Source organism: Panthera uncia, chromosome B4 (assembly GCF_023721935.1).
Source record: "Panthera uncia isolate 11264 chromosome B4, Puncia_PCG_1.0, whole genome shotgun sequence".
Taxonomy (NCBI): domain Eukaryota; kingdom Metazoa; phylum Chordata; class Mammalia; order Carnivora; family Felidae; genus Panthera; species Panthera uncia.
In genome coordinates this window covers 24,942,971-24,967,808 of record NC_064809.1, presented here as the reverse complement: position 1 = coordinate 24,967,808, position 24,838 = coordinate 24,942,971, and the positions used below count along the sequence as shown (strand labels likewise).

At 37.4% G+C, this 24,838-nt stretch overlaps 1 protein-coding gene across 3 annotated transcripts in view; it reads left to right on the top strand.

Annotated features, from left to right (window-relative positions):
* Positions 1-24,838, top strand: part of ODAD2 (outer dynein arm docking complex subunit 2) — a 178,692-nt gene that overhangs the window by 24,202 nt on the left and 129,652 nt on the right. For all 3 annotated transcript variants that reach the window (XM_049626936.1, XM_049626937.1, XM_049626938.1), the window contains 3 exons: positions 5,097-5,299; positions 6,636-6,734; positions 10,921-11,065. In XM_049626936.1, the coding sequence (XP_049482893.1) occupies positions 5,097-5,299; positions 6,636-6,734; positions 10,921-11,065 (447 nt within the window). The remainder of the gene's footprint in view (positions 1-5,096; positions 5,300-6,635; positions 6,735-10,920; positions 11,066-24,838) is intronic.

Genomic DNA, 24,838 nt, shown 5'->3' with positions numbered 1-24,838 from the left:
GAGGGTCAGAGAGAGGGAGACACAGACTCTGAAACAGGCTCCAGGCTCTGAGCTGTCAGCACAGAGCCCGACGCGGGGCTCGAACTCACAGACCGCGAGATCATGACCTGAGCCGAAGTCGGCCGCTTAACCGACTGAGCCACCCAGGCGCCCCTGTTCTTCTATTTTTCATTTGTTTTCTTTTTCCAGTTTCTATGGATTACTTGAACATTTTTTAGAATTCTATTTTGATTTATCTGCAGTGTTTTTAGTGTATCTCTTTGCATACATTTTGTGTGTGTGTGGAGTTACTCTGGGTATTGTACAATATTATACATACATAATTAATAATTATCTATTGTTTGACATCATAGCAGTTTGAGTGAAACATAGAAACCATGTCTCCTTCAAACAATAATTGTATATGCCTCAATCCTTGCAACTCCTGGTATGTCACAAAAAGAAAAGCTGTCGACATATTCTTCCTTTACAAATTTACTCTATGAGAATATGTCATTTCTCTTTCAACATAAACTTCTTACAAAAGCTGTAATAACTATTACACTGATGTGACTGAAAAAATAAATACAACTTTAGTAAAAAATTAAACCATATTTTCTTTTAAGTCCCTTTACCCTCTCTAATTTCTAATTGTCTTTTTCTTCTGCATACATTGATAACTATATGAGACAATGTTATATTTTTGTTTCAACCATCAAACTTGATTTAGAAAACTCAAGAGCTGAATGAAAGTCTTTTGTATTTACCCACACTTTTATTCTTTTCCATTGTTCTTTTCTGATATTGCAATGTTTTCTTCTTTTATCACAGTCTTTCTGTTTAAAAACTTATTACCCTTTTAAGGTAAATTTGTTGATGACAGATTCTCTTCGTTTTTCCTTCATCCACAAATTGTTTTCGTGTTTCTTTCACCCAAGAACTTCTTGACATCCCCTTCATTTCTAAAGTATACTTACCCTGGATATAGTATCAGGCTGACAATTCTTTACTTTCAGTGCTTAAAAAAATGTTGTTTTAATTCCTTCTGTCTTCCCTGGTTGCTTTTGAGAAATCTGTTATTATTTTAATTGTTTTTCTCTTATAAGTAAAATATTGTTTCTCTCTCAACTGCTGTTAAGAATTTTCCTTGTCTTTAGTTTGTGAAGTTTGATTATTATGTGTCTTGGCATGGATTTCTTTGAGTTTTTCTTGAGTTTGTTTAGTGTTTTTTCAACTTCTTGAATCGTAGATTTATGTCTTTTTCTAACTTAGGGAAAATTCAAATCATGTTAGAATACATTTTTAGTCTGACCCTCTTCCTCCTCTTTTTCTGTTATTCTGAGGACATGAATTTTGGAATTTTTGTTTTGGTCTCACAGATCTTGAAGCTCTATTCATTTTTGTTTCCAATCAATTTTCTCTTTGTTATTCAGATTGGGTAATTTCTGTTGATCTATCTTCAACTTCATGGATTCTCCCCCTCTGTCCTCTCCATCCTGTTGCTAGGCCTATCCACTGAGTTTGTATTTTGTTTTGTAAATTTAAGCTTCAAAATTTATTTTTGGTTCTTCTTCATATCTTCCATTTACTTGTTGAGACTTTCTAGTTATTTGTTTCAAGTCTTTGTAATTGCTGCTGAAGCCTTTTTATGATGGCTGCTTTAAATTCTCATCAGATATTCCAACATTTGCTTTCTCTCAGTATAAGCATCTTTGCATCATCCTTTCACATTCAGTTCTTGATCTCCCTGGTTCTTGGTATGATGAGTGATATTTTTATTGTCTTGGACATTTGGGGCATTATGTTGTGAAATTCCAGATTTTATTTAAATCTTTTGTTTTAATGAGCCTTCACTGGCACATCCTGCAAAGTCTGAGTCCTTCACTTAGTTTCCATTGACAACTCTGGTGGTATGGGGTGCTTCGTTACCATTGGACAGGGGTGGAAGTTCAGTCCCCACGAGGCTTCTGCTGACACTACCCTGGCTGGGAGGGAAAGAGTGCCGCCTTATATGCTTCTCATGGGGCCTCCATGTAACCCATGGGAAGTGAGCCCATTGGGGCCTGGAACTGGTGATTTTATTGCATCTTTTGAGATAATCACATGATTAGCCTTTTGTCTGCTGATGACCATTACATTGATGTTTGAGTACTGAATTAGTTGACATTCAATCCTGGGATAAATCCCACTTGGTCATTATGTCTTACCATTGCTGGGTGAAATTTGATAATATTTTATTGAGGACATTTGCATCTATAATCATGAAGGATATGGGTAGTGTGGCCTCAGAAACTAAATTGGGAAATATTCACTTATTTTTCATCTTTCCGGAATTCTTCATATAAATTGGATATTATTTCTTTCTTAAATGTTTGATAGAATTTGACAGTGAATCCATCTGTACCTGGCTTTGTTGGAATGCTTTTATATTGAGAATCTTATTTCTTTAATAGATATATATATAACTATTCAGATTTTTTTCTTGTTGAGCTTTGGCAGTTTGTGTATTTCACTGAATTTGTACATTTGATACAATTTATCTGTTTTATTGACATTGAGTACATTCCATTATTATTCTTTAATGTCTAGGGGATCTTTTGTGATGATCCCTCTTTCATTTCTAATATTAGTCATATATGTCTTCTCTCTTTTTATTCTTGATAGTCAGGAAAGAAGGGATTGATTTTGATCATTTGAAAGAACAGCTATTTGTTTCATTGATTTCCTTTATTTTTAGCTGCTTCCCTTTTTATTTCTACTCTTTATGATTTTTTTTCCTTCTGATTTTTTTATGCTTAATTTGCTCTTCTTATTTAATTTCTTAATTTGGAAGCTTAACCATTGATTTGAGACCTTTATTTTTTCTATAAGGTTTTATTCTGTAAATTTCTTTATAAGCACTACGTAAACTGCATCCCATAGATTTTGATATGTTTTCATGCAAATTAATATATCTGAAGCTTTTCCAGGTATTTTTCTTTTACTGATTTCTAGTTTAATTCCATTGTTTTGAGAGAAGATCTTTTGTATGATTTTAGGGTTTTTTTTTTTAACTTTGTGGATGTTTGTTTTATGGCCCAGAAAGTGGTCAGTTTTGGTGATTCTTTTTTTGTGTGTGCATTTAAGAAAAATATGTGTTTTTCTGCTGCTGTTGGGTACTGTGTTCTCTGTCAATTTTATCAGTTTGGTTTGTACTATTGCTCAGGGCTTATATATTATTAATTTTTATGTGCTTATTTTGTTGATTACTGACTAAGGAGTTTTGAAGTCTCGTAATTGTGGATTTATCTATATTTTTCTTTTTAGTTACATTTTTGTTTTATGTATTTCGAAGTTCTGTTGTTTGGTGAATACACAATTAGAGCTGTGTTGACTCTTTGTTATTATGTATCTTCCTCTTTAGGTCTGATGATATTTGTTTTGAAGTCTACTTTGTTTGATTTTTAATATAGACATTCCTGCATTTTTTGATTACTGTTTGCATGGAAAGTGGGTTTTTTATACCACAAATAGTTGGTTTTCCTTTTTCATCCAATCTGATTTCTTTTAATTGAAGTTTTTCTTTTAATTTTTTTAATGTTTATTTATTCTTAGAGAAAGACAGAGCTTGAGCGGGGGAGGGGAAGAGCGAGAGAGGGACACAGGCTCCAGGCTCTGAGCTGTCAACACAGAGCCCAACTCAGGGCTTGAACTCATGAGCCATGAGATCATGACCTAAGCCGAAGTCAGATGCTTAACCCACTGAGCCACCCAGGCTTCCCTGATTGAAGTTTTAAAATCATTTTTATTTGATGTAACTAGTGATAGAGTTGAATTTAAACTTACTCTCTTGGGGCGCCTAGGTAGCTCAGTCAGTTAAGCATCTGATTCTTGATTTTGACTCAGGTCATGACCTCACAGTTCATGAGAGAGAGCCCTGAGTTGGGCTCCATGCTGGATGTGGAGCCTGGTTAAGATCCTGTCTCTCTCTCTGCCCTTTCTCCTGCTCCCCTCTCTAACAAAAGAGTTACTTTTTTGCTGGTTGTTTTTTATCTGTCCCATTTGTTCTTTGTTCTTTTTTCTTCTTTTTCTGCCCTTTTTGTACTAATTGAGCTTTTAGAAATTATTCTATTTTATTTATGCTATTAGTTTGTCAGTTATACTTCTTAAAAGTTTCATGGTTGCTGCTCTAGGGCGTATAATATATGTCTCTAATTTATCATGTCCACCTTTAAATAGTATCTTACCTTTCCACAAATAGTTTAAGAACCTTGCCACAGCATACCTTGAATGCTTCTCCCTACCCTTGGCACTATTGTTCTACATTTTACTTTTGCGTGCTATAACCCCTCAACACATTGATACTATTTTTGCATTAGAGAGTCAATTATATTTTGGAATGATTAAAAATAATACAAATGGTCTTTTATATTGATTTTTACAATTTCTTTGTGTAAATGTTGTATGATAGTCTTCCTGGCATGATATTCCTTTTGAATAAAGAACTTCATTAATATTTCTCTAGCGCAAGCCTTCTGGCAGTGAATTCTCTGTTTTTTGTTCGTCTGTAAAAGTCTTTATTTTGCCTTTATTTTGAAACCTTTATTTTTGTCTCTGTTTAGAATTTTGATTTGGCAGTTCCTTGGATTTTTTTGTTTTTTTTTCTTTTTTATTGGACTTTAAAGGTATCATTCTCTTTTCTTCTGGCTTGCACTGTTTCTGATAGGTCTCTTTTAATTGTTGTGTTTCTCCCTCTGTCTGTCATGTGACTTTTGTCTCTGGCTCCCTGCAAGATATTATCTTTATCTGTCGTTTCAGCCGTTTGTACATGATGTGTCCCAGTCACTATAGCATTTGAGTTTACATTTTTCTGACAGTGGCGAGGAGTGAGTAGGTCAAATGCAGCTATTGGATCTGTGTGTGCTACAGCAGGGGGTGAGTTTAGGAACATCCATTACTATCAGCCTAGCTCTGTTAGAGACCTCAGTCCTGAAGTGGCCCTCATCCAATGTGTGCCACTAAGCAACACAAGTTAGATGCATCAGAGACTTGAAGTTACCACCAGTGTTAATTTTCAGATAGCACTAGATAATTCAGAAATGATATCATTATAAAAATTATTATTTTTTTAAATAAAGGAGAAGAGATTCAGCGACGAAAAGGAAAAGAAAGAACCAACTAATGAGCCACCTGAGAAGGAAGAAGCAGCCCCCGTTCAGAAAGCTATTACTGGTTCAGGCAAGAGAACACTGGAGAAGAACCAAATTAATTTTGGGAAGAGTCAAATGACCAAGAGATTAGAGCCAAGTTTAAGCTGGAAGGCTACCGTTCGTTTCAAAGAGTATGTGGAAATTTGCGTGATGGGTTTTCTGATACATCCTCAGTGACCACATTTGCCTAGTTTTTCACATAAGTTTATGTCATAGCAGGAAAGTACTAGAGTAGATATTTACATTCCCTCCGTAATGCAAGTGGATCCCTCCCTACCCGTCTTCATATACCAAGTAGAAGGATTTGATGTGAATAGGGTTTACATGTGGGCACCGGAAGGGAAGGGAAGGGAAGAACACAATTCACTCAGTAAGTCAGGGGAAATAACGCATGAAAAAGATGAGAAAACACATGGAGACATCTCAGGAGCAATGTGAACATAGTTGTAGGGACCTGATTAAGTAAGTGCTAGGAGCATTTAGGATGACTAAAATTATGTGGAGTTAATCAGGGAAATCTTGATAGAGATAATGTCTTGTCATTAACAGAACTTTAAGTAAATACTATAGAAAGGCTAGTAAATATTAACAAGCCTAAGTAAAGTAGACACTGGTTTGTTGAATGTCTGAAATATACAAAACTAGTTCCATTTTGGGCCATCTATAAAGAGGTGCCAGAGCACAGATTAAGGACCAGCGTTATGTAAATATCAGAGCAGTCAGAAGTGCCTAGAGCACTTTTTAAATTAGCAAATAGGCTTACAAGTTTCATGTCACCTGATTGGGCAGGGATTCTGAGGACCACTGGGTGATTGCATTTTGCCTACAAACCCAGAGAGCAGACGGAAGGAGTCCTGTGGAAAGAAGAGACACTCCTGCGCCTCTAATTCTCAATTTTGAGGTGTTTGGCCTTTGTGACTATTTGAGTCTGAAAATGACAAATACATGGGCTGCTCTGTTACCTGGAAGGTGAATTTTAAAAAAACTGCGTTGCCCACGGGCTTACGTTTTTCAATCAGGAAATTACCTAACAACAATTTAGTGAAAACTCACTATGTGCCAAGGACTGTGCTCAACCTGGGAATACCTGGAAAACCAGATATGGGCCCTGCTGTAGTGCTGGGTGTGGAAGATCAGAAAAGGCAGCTTTCAGCCAGGGCAGTAGGCACTGCTAGTAGAAGGCACAGAGGGCAGGGCCACCACAGTGATGGCAGCCTGTTCCTAGCACCTGTTCCTCACGAAAGGCCTATTGGACCACATGCTCCTCCACTACATAAAGTACATGGCTGTGCCTGAGAGACAGAAGGGACATCTCAGATGTCAGATGAGGCTGGAACTCATAGCCGTTTTCTGTATTAGGAGAACATCACTTGGGTGCATAAAAGTGATGGAATATTTGTATGTATTTCTATTTTTAATTTCCAATTAATCCGCATAAATTAATTTTAAAAGTTTATGTGTTTTTAGGTACAGAAGCTTACTAAGAGACCCCCAAGAGGAGAAACACAGAAGAAGACCTGAAAGGTCAGGGCCACCCGTTAAACCCGGAAGAGCGCAGTTAGTTCGGTATGTGTCTATTAACATGATCTATTCTCCCACCACCCTCTTTGTTTATTTGTTTGATTTATTTGAGAGAGAAAGAGAGATGGGGCTTGACGAAGGAGGAGCAGAGAGAGAGAGGGAGAGAGAAGATCCTGAGCAGGCTCCGCACTGTCAGTGCAGAACCCGACATGGGACTTGAACTCATGAACCATGAGATGATGACCTGAGGCCAAACCAAGAGTCGGACACTTCACCACCTGAACCACTCAGGTGCTTCTCCAGTTTCTTTAGATGCAGGTTTATATTGTTGACTGAAACTTCTCTTTACTAATGTAAAGATTTAGTGCTATATAGCTTATAGGGCTATAACGCTAAAAAGCAGTGCTTTCTGCACTGCTTTAGCTCTGAGCTGTGCACAAAAGTTTTTGATATGTTGTATTTTCATTTTCATTCAGTTCAATGTGTTTTTTTGTTGTTGTTGTTTGTTTGTTTGTTTTGTTTTGTTGTAATTTCCTTTGAGACTCTCTTCTTTGAGCCAAGAGCATTATTTTGTTTCCAGGCACTTGGAGATTCTCCTGTTCTGTTTCTGTTACTGATGTTTTAGTTTGATTCCACTGTGGTTAGTGATCATACTCTATATAATTTCAATTCTTTTAAATTTGTTGAGGTTCTGTGTGGTCAAGTTATCTTGGTATAAGTTCTTTGGGTGCTTAAAAGAATGTGTAACCTGCTGCTGTTGGGTGGAGTGTTCCATAAATGTGGAATAAATAATGTTTATTTGGTGTTGTTGATTTCTTCTATATCCTAGCTTATTTTCAGTCTAGTTCCATAAATTGATGAGAGAGAAGTATTGAAGTCTCCAACTATAATTGCAATTTTTCTGTTTCTCCTTTTAGTTCTGTTTTTGCTTTATGTATTTTGCAATTCTGTTACTTGGAAATACATATTTAGGATTATCATGACTCCATCTTTATGTAATTTCCTCTGTGTCCCTGGTCGGTTTTGCTCTGTTTTGTTTTGTTTTGTTTTTCTTTTTTGATGTCTACTTAATCTGATATTATATAGCCATTTCTGCTTTCTTTTGATTGTTTGCATGGTGCATTTTTCTTCCTTTTCTTTCAAACTAACTATAACATATCATTATATTTGAAATTAGTTCCTTGTAGATGGCATTTGGTTGGTTCCCTTTTTTTTTTTCTTTTTTGTCCATTAAGTTAAACTCTGTCTTTTAAGGGATATTTAGATCATTTACCTTTAATGTCATTATTATGTTAGGGCTTAAGTTTGTCATTATGTATATTTTTTTCTGTTTGTTCTTTTTGATTTTTATTTTCTTGGTTTTCTTTCTCTCCCTCTAGTCTCTCTAACTCCCCCCTACTCCGTTCCATAAAAGTCCTTTTTTAATTTATTCCATTTTGAAGCATGGTAAGAGAATGGGTAATTTTTAAACTGTAATAATTTTTGAGATTTTCTGAGTCTTAATTGTTGGATTAATTCTTCTGAATTCTTCCGGGTCTTATTTAAATCTTATGTTTTAGCAGGCCTCTGATACCACATTGGCAGGATAAGGTGTATGGTGCCTCCTCAGATTAGAAAAGGAATTGCAGGGTTCAAGTGGGCCCTCACTTGACACCTGGCGGGGGGGATGGGGGTTGGTGTAGGTGAGGGATCCTCATTATTTATGAGTGGTAGTGGAAGTTCAAGCTCTGCCTAGGCCTCTATGGATACCAGCTTGTCTGTGAAAGGCATGGGCCTTTTATTACATTGACATTGGGGTTTGGGATCAGTGGAAGTCCTGACTCCCTTTTAGGCCTTCTCTAACACCACCCAGCCTGGGGATTAGGGAGCTTTGCTGTAGCCTGATAAAGTTCTCTGGCCATTGCTAGCAGAAGTGGGGATAGGGCGCAGTGTTTTCTGTGGTGTTGACAAGAATAAATCATTTGTTGCCTAAAAGTTTTCTGTTGTGTTAAGCTATTCCTTTTCTGTTCCTCTGACGAGAAAGAGCAGGCTTTCCTTAGGTGCTTGTTTTTAAATTTATTTCTGGGAGAGAGAGAGAGAGACAGAGAGAGAATGAGCAGGTGATGGACAGAGAAAGAGGGAGACACAGAATCCGAAGCAGGCTCCAGGCTCTGAGCTGTCAGAGCAGAGCCTGACACGGGGCTTGAACCCACGAGTTGTGAAGTCATGACCTGAGCTGAAGTCGGATGCGTAACCAACTGAGCCACCCAGGCGCCCCCTCCTTAGGTGCTTTTCTCCTCTGTGCCCACTGGTATTTCCACACCACTGTCTTCTCTAGTACCCTGTCTGGGATATGTGAGACAAAAAGAAATCCAAGGAACTCCTCACTGTGTTGCTTCTCAGGTCTCCAGGTCCCTAGATAGTCTTTCTTCTCCATTCTACCTGTCAGAGTTCTCTCCTGTTGGTTTTACATATGATATCAAGGATTTTTATGTACTTAGTGGGAGGAATAAGGAAAGGTATATCTACTTCATCTTTCCTGAAATGGATGTTTGCTCTAAAGCATTTCAATTTTAAATCAAATTTTAGTGAGTCCGAGAACTCCAGAGTGATAGATAAGGGTAAAGGGGTAGTGTATCCAAGCAACAACCATTAGTCAGCGATAAAAATGAGAACTTCTCTATCTCTTCTTGCTTAAGTGGGTACAATGATGTGGTAGAGAAGTATTTCTTATGGTCGAGTTCATAGCTCAATGAAACATTGAGGTTTGCTTCTTTTTACCTCCTGAATGTACAGCTGCTGTGGGACAGGACAGGACAGGAAGGGAATCTCATAAAAGGGGAAAGCCATATAAAGTTATATGTCAAAGGATTCATCACTGGAAAAAGAGAACAACTTTCCTTTGGGGTATTGATTTTTTTTTAACATGATTTGAGAGTGATTGCGTAAATCACCTGCTCTTAACTCCAGGAGTTTGTTAAGCTAAAACATTTAGAGATTCCCGAGAGAATATAGGTTTATTTAGTATATGTTTATATCTGGGACCTTTGAGTTAAATTTACCTTGGTTCTTAAGTCAGCCTTGTCTACCATATTTTGCTCTGTAACCAACCTAGGTTTCTGGACATTTGTTAGACGAGAGAATACATTAAATTAAAACTCAGCTCATGCGACTTGTTGAATTGGAACAGACGCTTCAGTTCAGGATTTCATTCCACTGTGGCCCAGAGAACAACTCTCTGCGCCACAACACCTTTGAGAAATTAAAAGAATTATAGAATCTTAATAAAACTTGAAAGTTACTACTACTATGAAATTACTAGTAGTATGCTTTCTACTGTGCTTCAAAACAGGTGAGAAAAGACATTTATAGAAGAGAGCACATGAGGGTTGGAGGGAAGAGAGGATGGAGATAAACAGAAAATGAGAATTAGATATGGTCGTGAAAGCTTGAGTGAACTAGCTGGTGACCATGACCTTGAGGTTAAGTTGGAAGCTTCTAGAGCAGTGAGGAAAAAGTGTACTTTCTTCCATAAGGGAGACACTCTCCCTGTGAGGCATTTGCAGCACTGCCCGATTAAACTTCCTATGATAATAGAAATGGTTTATATCTGAGCTACCTGGTATAGTAGTCACCAGCCACATGTGATTGTTGAGTGCTTGAAATGTGGCTTCTACAACTGAAGAACTAATTTTTTTTAAATTTTTTTTAACGTTTATTTTTTGAGAGAGGGAGACAGAGCACGAGCCGGGGAGGCGCAGAGAGAGAGGGAGACACAGAATCCAAAGCAGGCTCCAAGCTCTGAGCTGTCAGCACAGAGCCCAACACGGGGCTTGAACTCACAAACCATGAGATAATGAACCTGAGCTGAAGGACGCTTAACCAACTGAGTCACCCAGGCACCCCTGAAGAACTAAATTTTTAATTGTATTCTATTTCAATTCAATAAAGACATTTAAATAAATATAAACATATAAATAACCACAAGTTATTTAAATACTGTGACTGGTGGCTATCTTTTTGTACAGCACAGCCATAGGACATATACTAATTCCCTGTTCATTTCTATTTTCTTAAAACAGCATGCAATTATTCATCTCCTCACTTAGATCTTAACAAAGATCAAGAACTGAGAAGGTGTTAGATCTTCTAGAACTCGTTGCTTAAGTTCATATTGCTGAAATAGTAACGATTATAACCAATTCCATGTTGTAGCATAAATATGTTATGTGGTGATTGTTATTGTTCTTAGTAAGAGTAATGAGAAGATTGAGGAAATCATTAGTGAGAGCTCCTCAGAGAGTGAGGAAGGTGAAGAACCACTTGATCGTCAGGAAGCAAATGCAGATTTGCCATCAGAATATTGGCAAATTCAGAAGCTGGTGAAATATTTAAAGGTAAGACAGACCTTTTGTATTGTGTTTACAATGATTATTTTAATTCCTTTCCCAAAAAGGTATATTCTGCTTCCACATTTATTGTATGTTTCTTTCAAATAAGGGTAGTAAAAATCCCTGTTATTATTTAAGTGTGCACAGGGGAAGGTCTTACTACCCTGAGGATAGTAAGGTTACTTCTCACAGAGCAGCCAGGCTGCCTGGTACCAGCCCTCTCCCCTGGGCCACAGTAACCAGCAGGTATTATGACTTGCCATCCTTTTACAATTTGTGGTATGGTGTGGTGGCAAGAGCATGGAGTTTTGAAGTTGTACTACAAATAAATTTTAGGCCGTGTCACTTAGCAGTGTGGCTTTTGGTTATAGTTTTGAGCCTTATTTTTCTTAACCCATGGAATAAAATTAATACCTGTCCTGTAAGATAACTTTAGCATTGGAAATACATATTTGAAAGATGCAGCATAGTGTTTGGTACATTGTAGTTGCTTAAAATATGTATTGGTCCATTTCCATTACTCTCAACATATGTGAAAACATGTTACATAATAATGGTCTATATAATGTATTTAAGACTTGAATGGGGGCAGGGCAAGACAAATGATTTGCCAAAACCCAGATTAATGTTAATAGATCGTTGATATTGATAATGTCTAGGTAGGCCATGTCTAAAGCTGTAGTTCAGAAGCACTTGTAAAAATAACATTTTTACTTAGCTCTTAGTTTCCTCTAGCTTCCTAGGTCTTTGATCAGATGAACCAAGGGCATTTGCCAGTGGCTTTGCATATGTAAAGATGTGTATGTGACTCCCAAATTACTTAAGGATACTTTCCTGGTGCCTTTGAGGTCCTTCCAAGCTGACAGGTAAAATAGTTTATGTGAACATTTTTGTGAATTCGACAAAAGTCTTCTGCATGGACACAAGATTGTAGCTGAAAAAGTTCTTTTTGCAAGAAAAATATGCCCCTTTTCTTAGCATGGCCCCAGCTGCAATTCCCTGCATTTCTCAGAAAAAAAATTTCTATGTTTTCCTGAATCCTGAATCCCAAGGAAACTTAGTCAAGAAATTGGGAAATTGGGAAAAAGTATTCTAATTCTCCATTGCAACATAGATTTCAATGGCCAAACTGGAATCTGGGCAAGCAGATGAAATTTTCATCATTAAAAAAGGATATGAGCTTCTGTGAAGCAAACCTTAATGCCCACCTTGGCTATGCTTTTGAAAGCCTCCTAACAATTTGACCAATGTCAATGCAAAATGCAAGATGCATTTGACCAATGCCAATGCAAAATGCAATGCAAAATGAAGAATTTGTTGTGTGTGTCTGGTGTATTTGTCGTGAAACAAAAATCAAGACTATTGGAATAGACAGTTAATGCTTTGTTTTAAAACTTAATTTAAGAATAATATCTTATAAATAGTAAATATTTTTACATCATCTTTCAATATTTAAAATGACTTCCATTTGGCATTTATTTGTGGTAATGTCTCCCTCTTTTAGTGTTATCAGCTATCAGGTGGAGATCATTTTTACATGTTACTGTAGTAGATATACTTTGTTTTTTTAATGTTTAGTTAATTTTTGAGAGGGGGGAGGGGCAGCGAAAGAGGGAGAGAGAGAATCCCAAGCACAGAGCCCAATGTGGGGCTCAATCTCACAAACCGTGAGATCGGACCTGAACTGAAACCAAGAGTCGACGCTTAATTGACTGAGCCACCCAGGCACCCCTGGTTTGGGTATTTTTTTAACAGAAAAACCTCTGAAATTTTTAGTATCTCTATCACAAAAAGTGACTTACTGTTTATTATTATGGAAATTCTTCACCATTATGGTCATCATTAATACCTAAAAACATATAAGTAAAATTTGGGGAAAAAACATGGAATAACTTACTATTTTAAGAATTCCACAGAATTGGGAGGGTATTTTGATTTCTTATTCTCTGATCTTGAATATTCATGTCTCTGTCGGGAATTTAGAAACCCTATCTGGAGCACAGGCTGGAGTTCAAACTCCATGGTCGTGCACAACCCCTTGGCAGGCGTCTTTGTACACAAACCATGCAGTCAACACAGTGGCCCCACTGAGCACACATAGCACCAACGTCCAGACTCAGGAGACCTTCCTGATCCTTTACTGAACCATGGATCTTCCCATGATCTCTCCTGTCTTCATAAAGCACATGTCACTCTGGGGGAAAAATGGCATCAGAGAACTTTGCCACCCCACACTTAAGTAGCTTGAGCCAGATGGACATTGTGGCTTGGACATACCTTTTTGGAAGGAGATTGGAAGAGCCCTGGTGTTTTTCCAAAGAATTCTTTTCTATTAACTTTATTTCCTTAGTCAAAGGAAATAAAGACTCAACAGGGAAGATGCATGGATGGACCAGGAGGCAGACTAACAGAGCAGTCTTCCATGTTGGAAAGACTTTAATGGAGTCGGTGTTCTACTAACTCAGTAGCCTTGAGGGAGTTGGCTAACCTCTCTAAACTTCAGTTTTCTCATCAGTCAAGATGGCAAAAGAAATGTTCTCATGTTTTAGTATTATTATGAATATTAAGTGAAATCTAACATGTAAAGTGCTTAACAGAAAGTACTCGATACTTGTTAGCATTAATGATTTCTATTACATATTATTACTGTAGACAACATATGGTATGGAATCTTCTTGACTTGCACAGCTGGCCCTTCAATTTTTGCTTCACATTTTCTAGCAACCAATAAAAAGGAGGAAATGCAGTGAGTTAATACAGTGAGGGAAATACTCTTACCATCATAAGGTAAAAACGGCCCAGTTGCCAATGTGTGTAACTGATCCTGGTACTAAGAGCAGAAAGAATTTTCTCTCTGAGGGCTTAATGGAGCAGACAGTGAGTGTGGTAGTGAGTGACATCCTTAATCATAAGCTCCCAGTGAACATGGCAATGAGAGTTTCTCATAATAGCCTGACTATTGAATAACTATCTTGAGTTTTTCAACTATTTAGGATAAGTCTATATAATATTAGGCCAGAAAGGGATGCACTGTTTCTGTCCCAGAACAGCTAAGGAAAACATGTATTGATGAAGTGCTACTTAAGCTTGCACAAGTTATTCATCAATAAATCATGTGCAAATGTGATACTTTTGGCCAGACAGTAAATTGCTGGGAATTATTATAGTTCCCACAGGTAGATATTCTTAACATAGCCAGCAAAAGAAAAAGTATCTACAAGTGGTTTTGGGCTTTTTGACACAGATAAATGTTTTATATGGGGACACAAAAGGATATTAAATGTCCAAGAAATGCAAAATTGTATGTCTCTAGATAATCTCAAAATAAATACACCTGACATTTTAATTTGCAAAATTATGCCTTAAATGTAGACTTACACTAGCAGAAAAATGTTAATGTTGAACCGACTTTCTACTTACCATTTTCCAAGTGATTGCTGAAAAAAATTCGAAGAGCTCATTAATACCCAAACAGGTCAATGAACTATAGCTTGTTATTTATCCAGAGCTATGAGCTCAGATCTTGGCATGTAAGTAAAGGGAGTTTGTATTTAATTATTTGGCTTTGACATACATTCATTTCAACTTACAAGTTTTATGTATGTATATATTCTTTTAATCTGGATTTTTAGAACACAATTTAATTTTTAAACTAATGAAGACTTTGCATTTTTACTCACCAACCTTCCAACTTCTCCCCTCCCCCCACACACGGAACTGATGACTCTATGCCCTAATTCTAAATGAAGCAATAAACCACCTCTTCAGCTTCCTTAGTGAGAAACACTTACATTCTGCCTTGTTATCTTTATTGTTCAGCTTGTCTGTCGCGTCAGTTACTTGAATGGAAAGACCGAATTAAACTCATTGCTGTGTCTTGCAGGGTGCCTAGCCAGTGAGCACAGGCTTGCCCTCCGCTTAGAAAGTGTGATGGGGAGAGAATGAGGTTCCCAAGGGGCTGGGCTGTGCTGTTCTTCACGCTCAGTTCCTTGAGAGCAGTTTTTCCTTCTGAGCCAGAGCTGTTCCTCCTGCTGTTCACGGTCTTTCCCACCTTCCCTTACTTTCCTCTCTCCTCCTTTTCCTGCTCCCTTTCTCCTTGTAGATATGCTATTTTATTGCTGTATTTGCTAGCTTTATATGGATATTATTTTCTCCCCTGGCCAGGGCTGCTTTAAAATCTTGCAATAAAATGTTTCGCTTTGGATCTATTCCAGTGACTGGGAAGATGGTTCAAGTGTATGTCCCACAGTAATCTGTAAAGGTAGTGTGAAAATAATTCTGCAAAGATACAGAAGCTTTACCCATTACTAAGTCAGTTATATGGAGAACCCCTTTGTGCAATAGGAGGAGAGTTGCTGAATTTTATTTTGTTTGGAAATGTGGATTTATTAGTCACAAGTATTAAATGTTATAAATTAATACAAACAGGTTCTCTTCAGTAAAGTGAGATAAAATATTGAAAGGTTGTCACCATAAGTAGATCTGCATTTCATACACCTTAGTGTATCATTAAACTAAAGACTGAATTTCTGGACACAGGGTTGCAAGCCTACGAAATCCATTTTCTATGTGGATTGAAGGAGGTCTGGGTCTGGAACTCAATACTACACGATAAGTAAATCCAAGAGAAAACTGAGGAGACTATAGAGTGATGCCAAGAATGTGGTTGGTCAGACTTTAGGTAGTTGGAAGGGATTTCAGAGGCTGGGTCTAGAATCATGCTTTATCTCCCCCGTAGGCATTTCCTTGTCACTTGAGGATAAGATGTCAGTGTTGTCCTGGCATCAGCTCCAGGCTCAGATGGGGGATTATTAGCAAGCAGGTTTGTAGACATCTGCCCCTCCTCTGATGTGCTTCATTCAGCTGGTCTTATTCCTGAGTCCTTGCGGCAGGCAATAATGGAAGAATCTAGGGTTAATCCCCAGGGCCATTTCCCCAGTTGTGACTCCTCCCTGCAGGATGCCTCTTTCTACACCTGGGATTTTGATCAGAGTCCAGCCAGGGGACCAGGATGATGAAAGCAATGCTTTAGAAAGCATTGTCCAGCAGCAGGTGGTATGTAGAATGAATCGGAGTGGGAAGAGGCAGAAGGCCAGTGACAAGGGGGCTTCGAATAGGATAATGTCCTTGGAGGCAGCAAAGAAATGGATGGGAAAGAAAGCAGGCCAGTTTATGAGGAGGCTTTGGTTGGGGCAGATGAAGTTTGAAGAGCGTGAAATACCCAACAGAAACTCCTATACCGTAGTTGGAAATAAAGGACTGGAGCTCACAATATTCGTTAGAAATTGAACTACTGCTTCAGGAGCTCAGGCAATAAATGTGTGGGGCATGTGGGCTGGGTTTGGTTTTTTTTATTCATGGTCAAATAGGACCTCTTAATAGCTAATCAGAAAGCAGCTGCCTCCCACTCAAGTTAGTACAACCAAGGCAATATTTTTAGATCAAAATTCCAATGCTACACTGACAGTCTTTCCATAAATGTTAGTTTGCCATCTTACAAACAGATTGCTTCATCGGCCTTTTTAAAAAAATACTTAAGGAAAGTAACATTTTATTTGGTAATTTTACACAATCAGCTAGTAGGGAAAAAAAACTAAAGAAAGATGAATAGGAAAGTTTGAAGTAAAAAGAGAAAAAGATTTATTTTTAAAGTAAGTTTCCTTCCAAATTGAAAACTCCTACACACGCAAACCATAAGGCGCTAGCTATGAAATCAGGGAATGATGGGCTTTTTAATCTAAATTCATAAATGTGGTATCATTCTTGCATCTGAGACCATGCGATCATTGTTCCTGAGTCCCAGGGGATGGTGACGTTATCTGAACATGTGTCCCTCCATGGAGAATGGCTCTCATCGGCTGCTGAGTGGCAGCTTATGATCACAGCTGGGCATCACGTCACATTTATCCTCTCCCAACCCCCCCCCCCCACCATGTGTAGGTGAGGGGTAGTTCCTAATTTATTTATCGTATGTGATCAAATTCATAAAACACTGGTGTTGATTTCACCTTTCCTGTGAGCTGGGGTCTTGCTTGTTATTCTCCTGTTCTGTTATGTATTCACAAATTCATATTTCTCAGACCATGACAGGTGAAGGTACTTGGTGGCTCCCCCAGCTTAGCAGTGACCAGGACCCTACTTCACAGTAACTTCTCAAAGAATCACCTCAGAAATTCCACAGGCCTTCCCAAGAGACACTCCAGGCTCCGTCCTTGGCATGTTTTAGATTTCCACTCTGGAAGGGAATTTGCTCCAGAGACATTTTGAAATTTTCAAAACCTTTGTTAAAGAATACTTTTGTGGCGTTCAATTCCTTAATCGTCTTTCATGAACTGATTAAACACACACACGCGCGCGCGCGCACACACACACACACACACACACACAACTACCTTAATTGGTTAACAAGTTCTTCTAAGTGGTAATTGGGACTTATATGATTTTTCATTGCAGGAATTTGATGTACTTTGCAATCAATTATAGTTAATTAAATTCCTTTCCCATTACTCGGGTTTTGGGTATGGAGGGGTAGGTAGTGTGATCCTTGTTTCATTGGTGGAAAAGCTGAGAAATAGTTCACTCTGGCCCACACAGAAGGCAAGGCGGCTGTGGGCCAGGCTGGCGCCCAGGCCTCTATCTTTATTGCCCGTTGCCTGGTTATTCTGTCCTTCTGTCAAGAAATTCAGGGCCCAGCAGGCCTGCAGACCTTGCTGTTGTATGTTCGTATTTTCTCTCCCTTGGTTTTCTTCATTTAAGTAAGAGACTAATTAAACAGAGCATTTCTTAACAAAGGAATTCAATGTTCATTTTTGGAAGGCGGTATGAGAGTGTGCTCTTTTGCTAGGTTTTACTTAAAGAGATGGAGAAGACTGTGATAGTATGGTGTTATTCATGCTCAACAGAATCTTTCAAAAATAGAAGTAATGTTCACTGTTTATGTATGCAAATAAAAGCCAGTAAGAAAGGAAAATTACTACCACCTTTCTAAGAAATGGTCTTTAAGTTAATACATATGGTATTATATTGATGTGGGTTAACTTTAAAAAAAGTCTCCATGACATTAAGAGTAGGAGTTTTGTGCTTTAAAAAAAAAAACACTATCTGTTAGAAATTATGAATATTTTATTTAAATTTTTTTAAATGTTTATATGAGAGAGAAGCGGGGGGCAAAGCATGAGTGGGGGAGAGGCAGAGAGAGAAGGAGACACAGAATCTGAAGCAGGCTCCAGGCTCTGAGCTGTCAGCACAGAGCCAATGTGGGGCTTGAACCCATGAACCGTGGGATCATGACCTGAGCCAGAGTCGGATGCTTAACCAACTGAGCCATCCAGGCACCAGAAATTACAAATATTTTAAATTGCATCATCTAAAAAAATCCCTACTTAGCAGAGTTTGCATTTATGTTTTCTTAAATAATGCAGCGTAAGACAACACAATTTAAGTATTTGGGTTGAGATGTGTGTTAACTTGTATGTTTATATATTGCCCACAAAAAATTTATCCCTTTTTATTTTTATTATAAAGAAGGCGATGAAAATAATGGAGAGGCTCCCATCTCCACAGAGGAATCTGTACTCTACAAATAAACTAATAACCTTAGTTATAGTTTTTGAGCTATAAATTATTTTTGCCTCTTGACTATCATAAACAAGAGTGGAGAAGGGCAAACATAATTGGAAAAGTATGATAATATAATGCTACTAAATCATAATAGTTTATACCACCATTAGCTAGCATTCATTATATAACCACATCAACTTAACTGCTGAAAAACGACACTATTAAGAATCTCCAGGGAGGTCTTTTAAGCCCTATCTCATTCATTCATTCATTCATGCATTCATTCATAAATGGATACTGTAAGCTCACCCAGCTAGACCATAATTATATATTACACATTGCCCATCTAGCTATTCGTAAGATTTTTGATTGGAAAGAATTTTGCCATCTAAGTTTTATGTGACGTTCTGTTTAGTTTTATGTAATCTGGAAATGTAATAGATCTTTGGGGGGAATGTGTTGCCTGATGGATTTGCAGCAACACTATTTTTTGTTCCTCAAAGTACACTTTCCCCCAAATTGATTTGAGAGGCTAAATAAATTGGAGGAAAGTAGTGTTGCCTAGTTCCCAGTTTATATAATGCTCTAGACTGCTTTACCTTTTTTTTTTTTTAAACATTTATTTATTTTTGAGAGACAGAGACAGAGCATGAGCAGAGTAGGGGCAGAGAGAGAGGGAGACACAGAAACTGAAGCAGGCTCCAGGCTCTGAGCTGTCAGCACAGAGCCCAATGCGGGGCTCGAACCCACAAACCGCGAGATCAATGACCTGAACCAAAGTTGGATGCTTAACTGAGCCACCCAGGTGCCCCTAGACTGCTTTGATTTTTATTCTAAAAACACATAGTCGTGTCCTATTATAGAAGTTTGCACACTGAAGAATTTATAAATGTAAGGGTTAAGGAGTAAAAGGTACCAGATTTGGTATAAGTGATCTTTCATTTTGCATGTATACACTTCTGTTGTACTCATTTTTAGAAATTGCATATTTGTAGGGCAAACATTAAAGCCCAGGTCCATTTTGGTCCACTAGCCTTTGCTCTTCCCACTGGCAAGGGCTGCGCCCCTTTACCCACCCCTGCTCTCTGGTAGGTGTGGCCTCCTGATATTTCTGTGACACATATGGCTGAAGCCTGTGTTCCTCTTCTAGTCCTTCCTTATCTCCCTTCGGTACTTAAAGTGCTAAAATCTTATGGGGGCTCCTGGGTGGCCCAGTCAGTTGAACATCTCACTCTTGGTTTTGGCTCAGGACATGATCTCACAGTCGTGGGATTGAGCCCTGAGTCAGGCTCTGTGCTGATGACATAGAGACCACTTGGGATTTCTCCCTCTCTCTCTGCCCCTCCCCTGCTAGTGCTCTCTCTTTCTCAAAATAAATAAACATTAAAAAATAATATTAAAATCTTATAAAAATAACCCATTAACACATACCCTTGGTGAATATTTAAGCCATGCCAAAGAATAAAAGGGAAAGACCTTTTCCAGATGTTTCATATATATATATATATATATACACACACAGATACACATGTATATATATATATATGTACACACACACATATATAATTTTTATACACAAAATGAAGTCATACTATGTTGCTCTATATTTTGCTTTTTATATTTTGTGTTTTCTTGGTGATCTTCCATATCTGCCACAGTCCTTTTAATTACCACATAGCATCTTATTATATGTATGTATCAATAATTTACATACCAGCTCCCTTACTGATAACTTTTTCCCTTGTCCCCCATGTCAATTTTTATTATTACAGTGTTGCTGGAACAAATGTTTTTACGTATTCTTTGGATATGTATACTGTTTCTGTAGGATAGAGTCTTTTTGATGTCGAATTGCTTGGGTCAAAGACTATGTACATTTAAAATTTCAATAGTTCTAAGGTGGAGGTGTTGTTCAATGGGTATAAAATTCTAGTTTCACAAAATGAAAAAGCTCTAGAGAGCCCTACAACATAGTGCTGATAGTTAACAATACTGTATTATGCATTTAAAAAAATGTAAGAGAGTATTTGATCCTATGGTAAGTGTTAATGCCACAAAAAGGGAGGAGGCATGAGAAAACTTTTGGAGGTGATGGATGTGTCTGTTACCTTGATTGTGGTGATGGCTTCACGGGTGTATGCATATGCCCAAACTCATGAAATTGTGTACGTTAAACATGTACAGTGTTTTTGCATATGATTTCCTCCTCAATAAAGCTATTTTAAACAAGAAAGAATATATGCCCAGGAAAGTTTGAGAGGTACTACAATGAAATTTTTTAAATTTCAAGAGAAGTAATAAATCAACCAAGCTTGGATTATATGAAAAAGTTTTTGATAGTTCCTGACACAAAGCAAATGTCAATTTACACTCAATTAGTAATATGCCAAACAGAATGAAATCAGCCAGGCTCCTAAAAAAACAAAACAAAACAAAACAAGGGCCCTGATGCCCAGGTACCATTCATGGAGGTTTTAAACAGATTGTTCTGAAGTGGGGTCTAGGCATCGATGTTCTTAAAATCTTTTCAGGGTATTAAAATAGTTTACCTAAAAATAAGATTCGTTGGTACAAATTCTCACTAATCTACAGTCTCTTTTTATGTTTTATTTTGGCCAATTCTAATCGGGATGGGAGAATGTATGTTGTTTGAATTTGCATATTCCTGATCACTAATGAGGTTGGTAAATACTTTCATGAGTCTAAACGCCATTGGATTAGATACCTTGCCTATTTTCCTGTGGTTGTCTTTTGATTATCAATGAAAATTAGTCCCTTGTTATATTATTTGTGAATATTTTCTCTCTGTCATGTCTTTTTATCTGCTCTTTTGTTTGGAAACTTTAAAATTGTACATTAATAAATATTTTGACTGTTTCTTTCCTGACTTAAGAGTTTTGTGTCTTAGGAGCTGGGAAGGTTTTTCTGAAGCCATTCCAAGAGAACAAAATTTTTTTCTATTTCCTTCTGATAGTTTTATAGCTTAAAAAAAGGTTCAGATCTTGATCCCAACTGGATTTCACTTTATGTATAGTGTGAGGTAGGGATCTAATTTTTTTTTCTTTGATGGATTGTCAGTTGTATCAACACAGATTATTGGTTCATCTACTCTTTCTTCTAATGATCTGAGATGCTGTCTTTATTGAATAGTCATCTCATATGTGATAATTTGTTTCTGGATCTTTCACTATTACATTGAGTTATTTGGATGCGCCTATGCCAGTTCCATGCTATTTTAATTACTGTAACTTTCATATATTTTAATATTTGATTGGCCAGAGAGTTTTCTTAAAAATTTTAAAACTACTTCTTGCATATTTTCCATTCCAGATCATTTTTAGAAAAGCTGAAAATCAAGTTTAAAAAAACTTAAAAATGCTGTTGGGGATTTTGGTTGGTCTACATGAATGTACAAATTACTTTTGGATAAATTGCAATTTTTTTCAAGTTTTTATTTAAATTTCAGTTAATGACAGTGTAATATTAGTTTCAGGTGTAGAACTTAGTGATTCAACACATATACAACACGTGGTGCTCATCACAAGTGCCCTCCTTAATTCTCATCACCTAGTTAATCCATCTAACCCCCCCACCCCCTCTGGTAGCCATTAGTTTGATCTCTATAGTTAAGAGTGTGTTTCTTGGTTTTCCTCTCTTTTTTACCCTCTATGTTCATTTGTTTTGTTTCTTAAATCCCACATATGAGTGAAATCATATGGTATTTGTTTTTCTCTGATTTATTTCACTTAGCATAATACTCTCTAGCTTCATCCACATCATTGCAAATGGCAAGATTCCATTCTTTTTGATGGCTGAGTAACATTCCATAGTGTGTTTGTGTGTATACACACACACACACACACACACACACACCACATCTTCTTTATCCATTCATCAGTCGATGGACATTTGGGCTCTTTCCATAATTTGGATATTGTTGATAATGCTGCTATAAACTTCAGGGTGCATATATCCCTTTGAATTAGTGTTTTTATAGCCTTTGGGTAAATACCTAGTAGTGCAATTGCTGGCTCATAAGGTAGTTCTATTTTTAACTTTTTGAGGAGCCTCCATACTGTTTTGCACAGTGGCTGCACCAGTTTGCATTGCCTCCAAGAGTGCAAGAATGTTCCCCATTCTCCACATCCTTGCCAACACCTCTTGTTTCCTGTGTTGTTAATTTTAGCCATTCTGACAGGTGTGAGGTAATGTCTCATTGTAATTTTGATTTGTATTTCCCCGATGCTGAGTGATTTTGAGCATCTTTTCATGTGTCTATTGGCCATCTATATGTATTCTTTGGAGAAATATCTGTTCATATTTTCTGTCCATTTTTAGATTAGGTTGTTTGTTTTCTGGGTGTTGAGTTTATACATTCTTTATATATTTTGGACAGATACTAACCCTTTATCAGATATGTCATTTGTAAAAATCTTCCATTCAGTAGGTTACCTTTTAGTTTGGTTGATTGTTTTCTTCACTGTGCAGAAACTTTTTTTTTTTAATTAAGTCCCTGTTTTATTTCTGCTTTTATTTCCTTTTGCCTCAGGAGATCTCTCTAGTAAGTAATTGTTACAGCCAATGTCAAAGAGGTTACTACCTATGTTATCCTCTAGGATTTTAATGGTTTTCTGTCTCACATCTAGGTCTATCATCTATTTTGAATTTATTTTTGTGTCTGGTGTAAAAAAGTGGTCCAGTTTCATTTTTTTACATTTAGTTCTCCAGTTTTCCCAATACCATTTGTTGAAGAGACTGTGTTTTTTCCATTGGATATTCTTTCCTGCTTTGTCAAAGATTAATTAACCATATAGTTGCAGGTTTGCAGTTTTTAGTAAAATTGAGTTATCCTATTCAGGAACATAGTATGGCCATTCATTTATTTTTAAATTTTTGTGAATTTTATTAAAACTTAATAGCTTCTTTTCCATATATTTTCAACATATTTCTTGTGAAATTTACTCCTAGATATTTTTGTTATTATTATTTTGCTAATACTAGCATGGAACATTTAAAAATTTTTTTTTATTTTTTATTTTTATTTTTTATTTTTTTATTTACTTTTTATTTTTTTATTTTTTATTTTTTAATTTTTTTTTTCAACATTTTTTATTTATTTTTGGGACAGAGAGAGACAGAGCATGAACGGGGGAGGGGCAGAGAGAGAGGGAGACACAGAATCGGAAACAGGCTCCAGGCTCCGAGCCATCAGCCCAGAGCCTGACGCGGGGCTCGAACTCACGGACCGCGAGATCGTGACCTGGCTGAAGTCGGACGCTTAACCGACTGCGCCACCCAGGCGCCCCTACTTTTTATTTTTTAATATAATTTATTGTCAAATTGGTTTCCATACAGTAACCCAGTGCTCATCCCAACAGTTGCCCTCCTTAATGCCCATCACCCAATTTCCCCTCTCCCTCACCCCCATCAACCTTCAGTTCTCAGTATTTAAGAGTTTCTTATGGTTTGCCTCCCTCCCTCTCTGTAACTTTTTTTTTTTCCCCTTCCCCTCCTCCATGGTCTTCTGTTAAGTTTCTCAGGATCCACATATGAGTGAAAACGGATGGTATCTATCTTTCTCTGCCTGACTTATTTCACTTAGCATCATACCAAGGGATATAGGAATGCTGATGCTAGGGGCACATGTACGCCAATGTTTATAGCAGCACTTTCGACAATAGCCAAATTATGGAAGGAGCCTAAATGTGCATCAACTGACAAATGGATACAATTTTAAAAATTTGTAATGTTTATTTATTTTTGAGAGTGAGAGAGAGCACAAGCGGGGGAGGGGCAGAGAGAGAGGAGGACATAGAATCCAAAGTAGGCTCCAGGCTCTGAGCTGTCAGCACAGAGCCCGACATGGGGCTTGAACCCATGAACTGAGAGATCATGACCTGAGCCAAAGTCAGAGGCTTCACCGACTAAGCCACCCAGGCGCCCCTTCATGGGAACATTTTTCAAATTACACATTTTGATTTGTTATCCTTAGTGTATGAGGAGTTACTAATTTTTGAATGCTGCCCTTATATCTGGTCACTCTACTGAGCTATTTTTATTAATTATCATAATTATTCAGTGTATTCTTCTGAATCTTTTTAGGAATGCAGTTATATTTGCTACAGATTTTTCCTCATTGCAGTGACTAGGGCATTCCAGCAGATTGTCTATGTCTGTAAATGTTCCATGGGTATTTAAAAGGAATGCGTAGGGAATGCT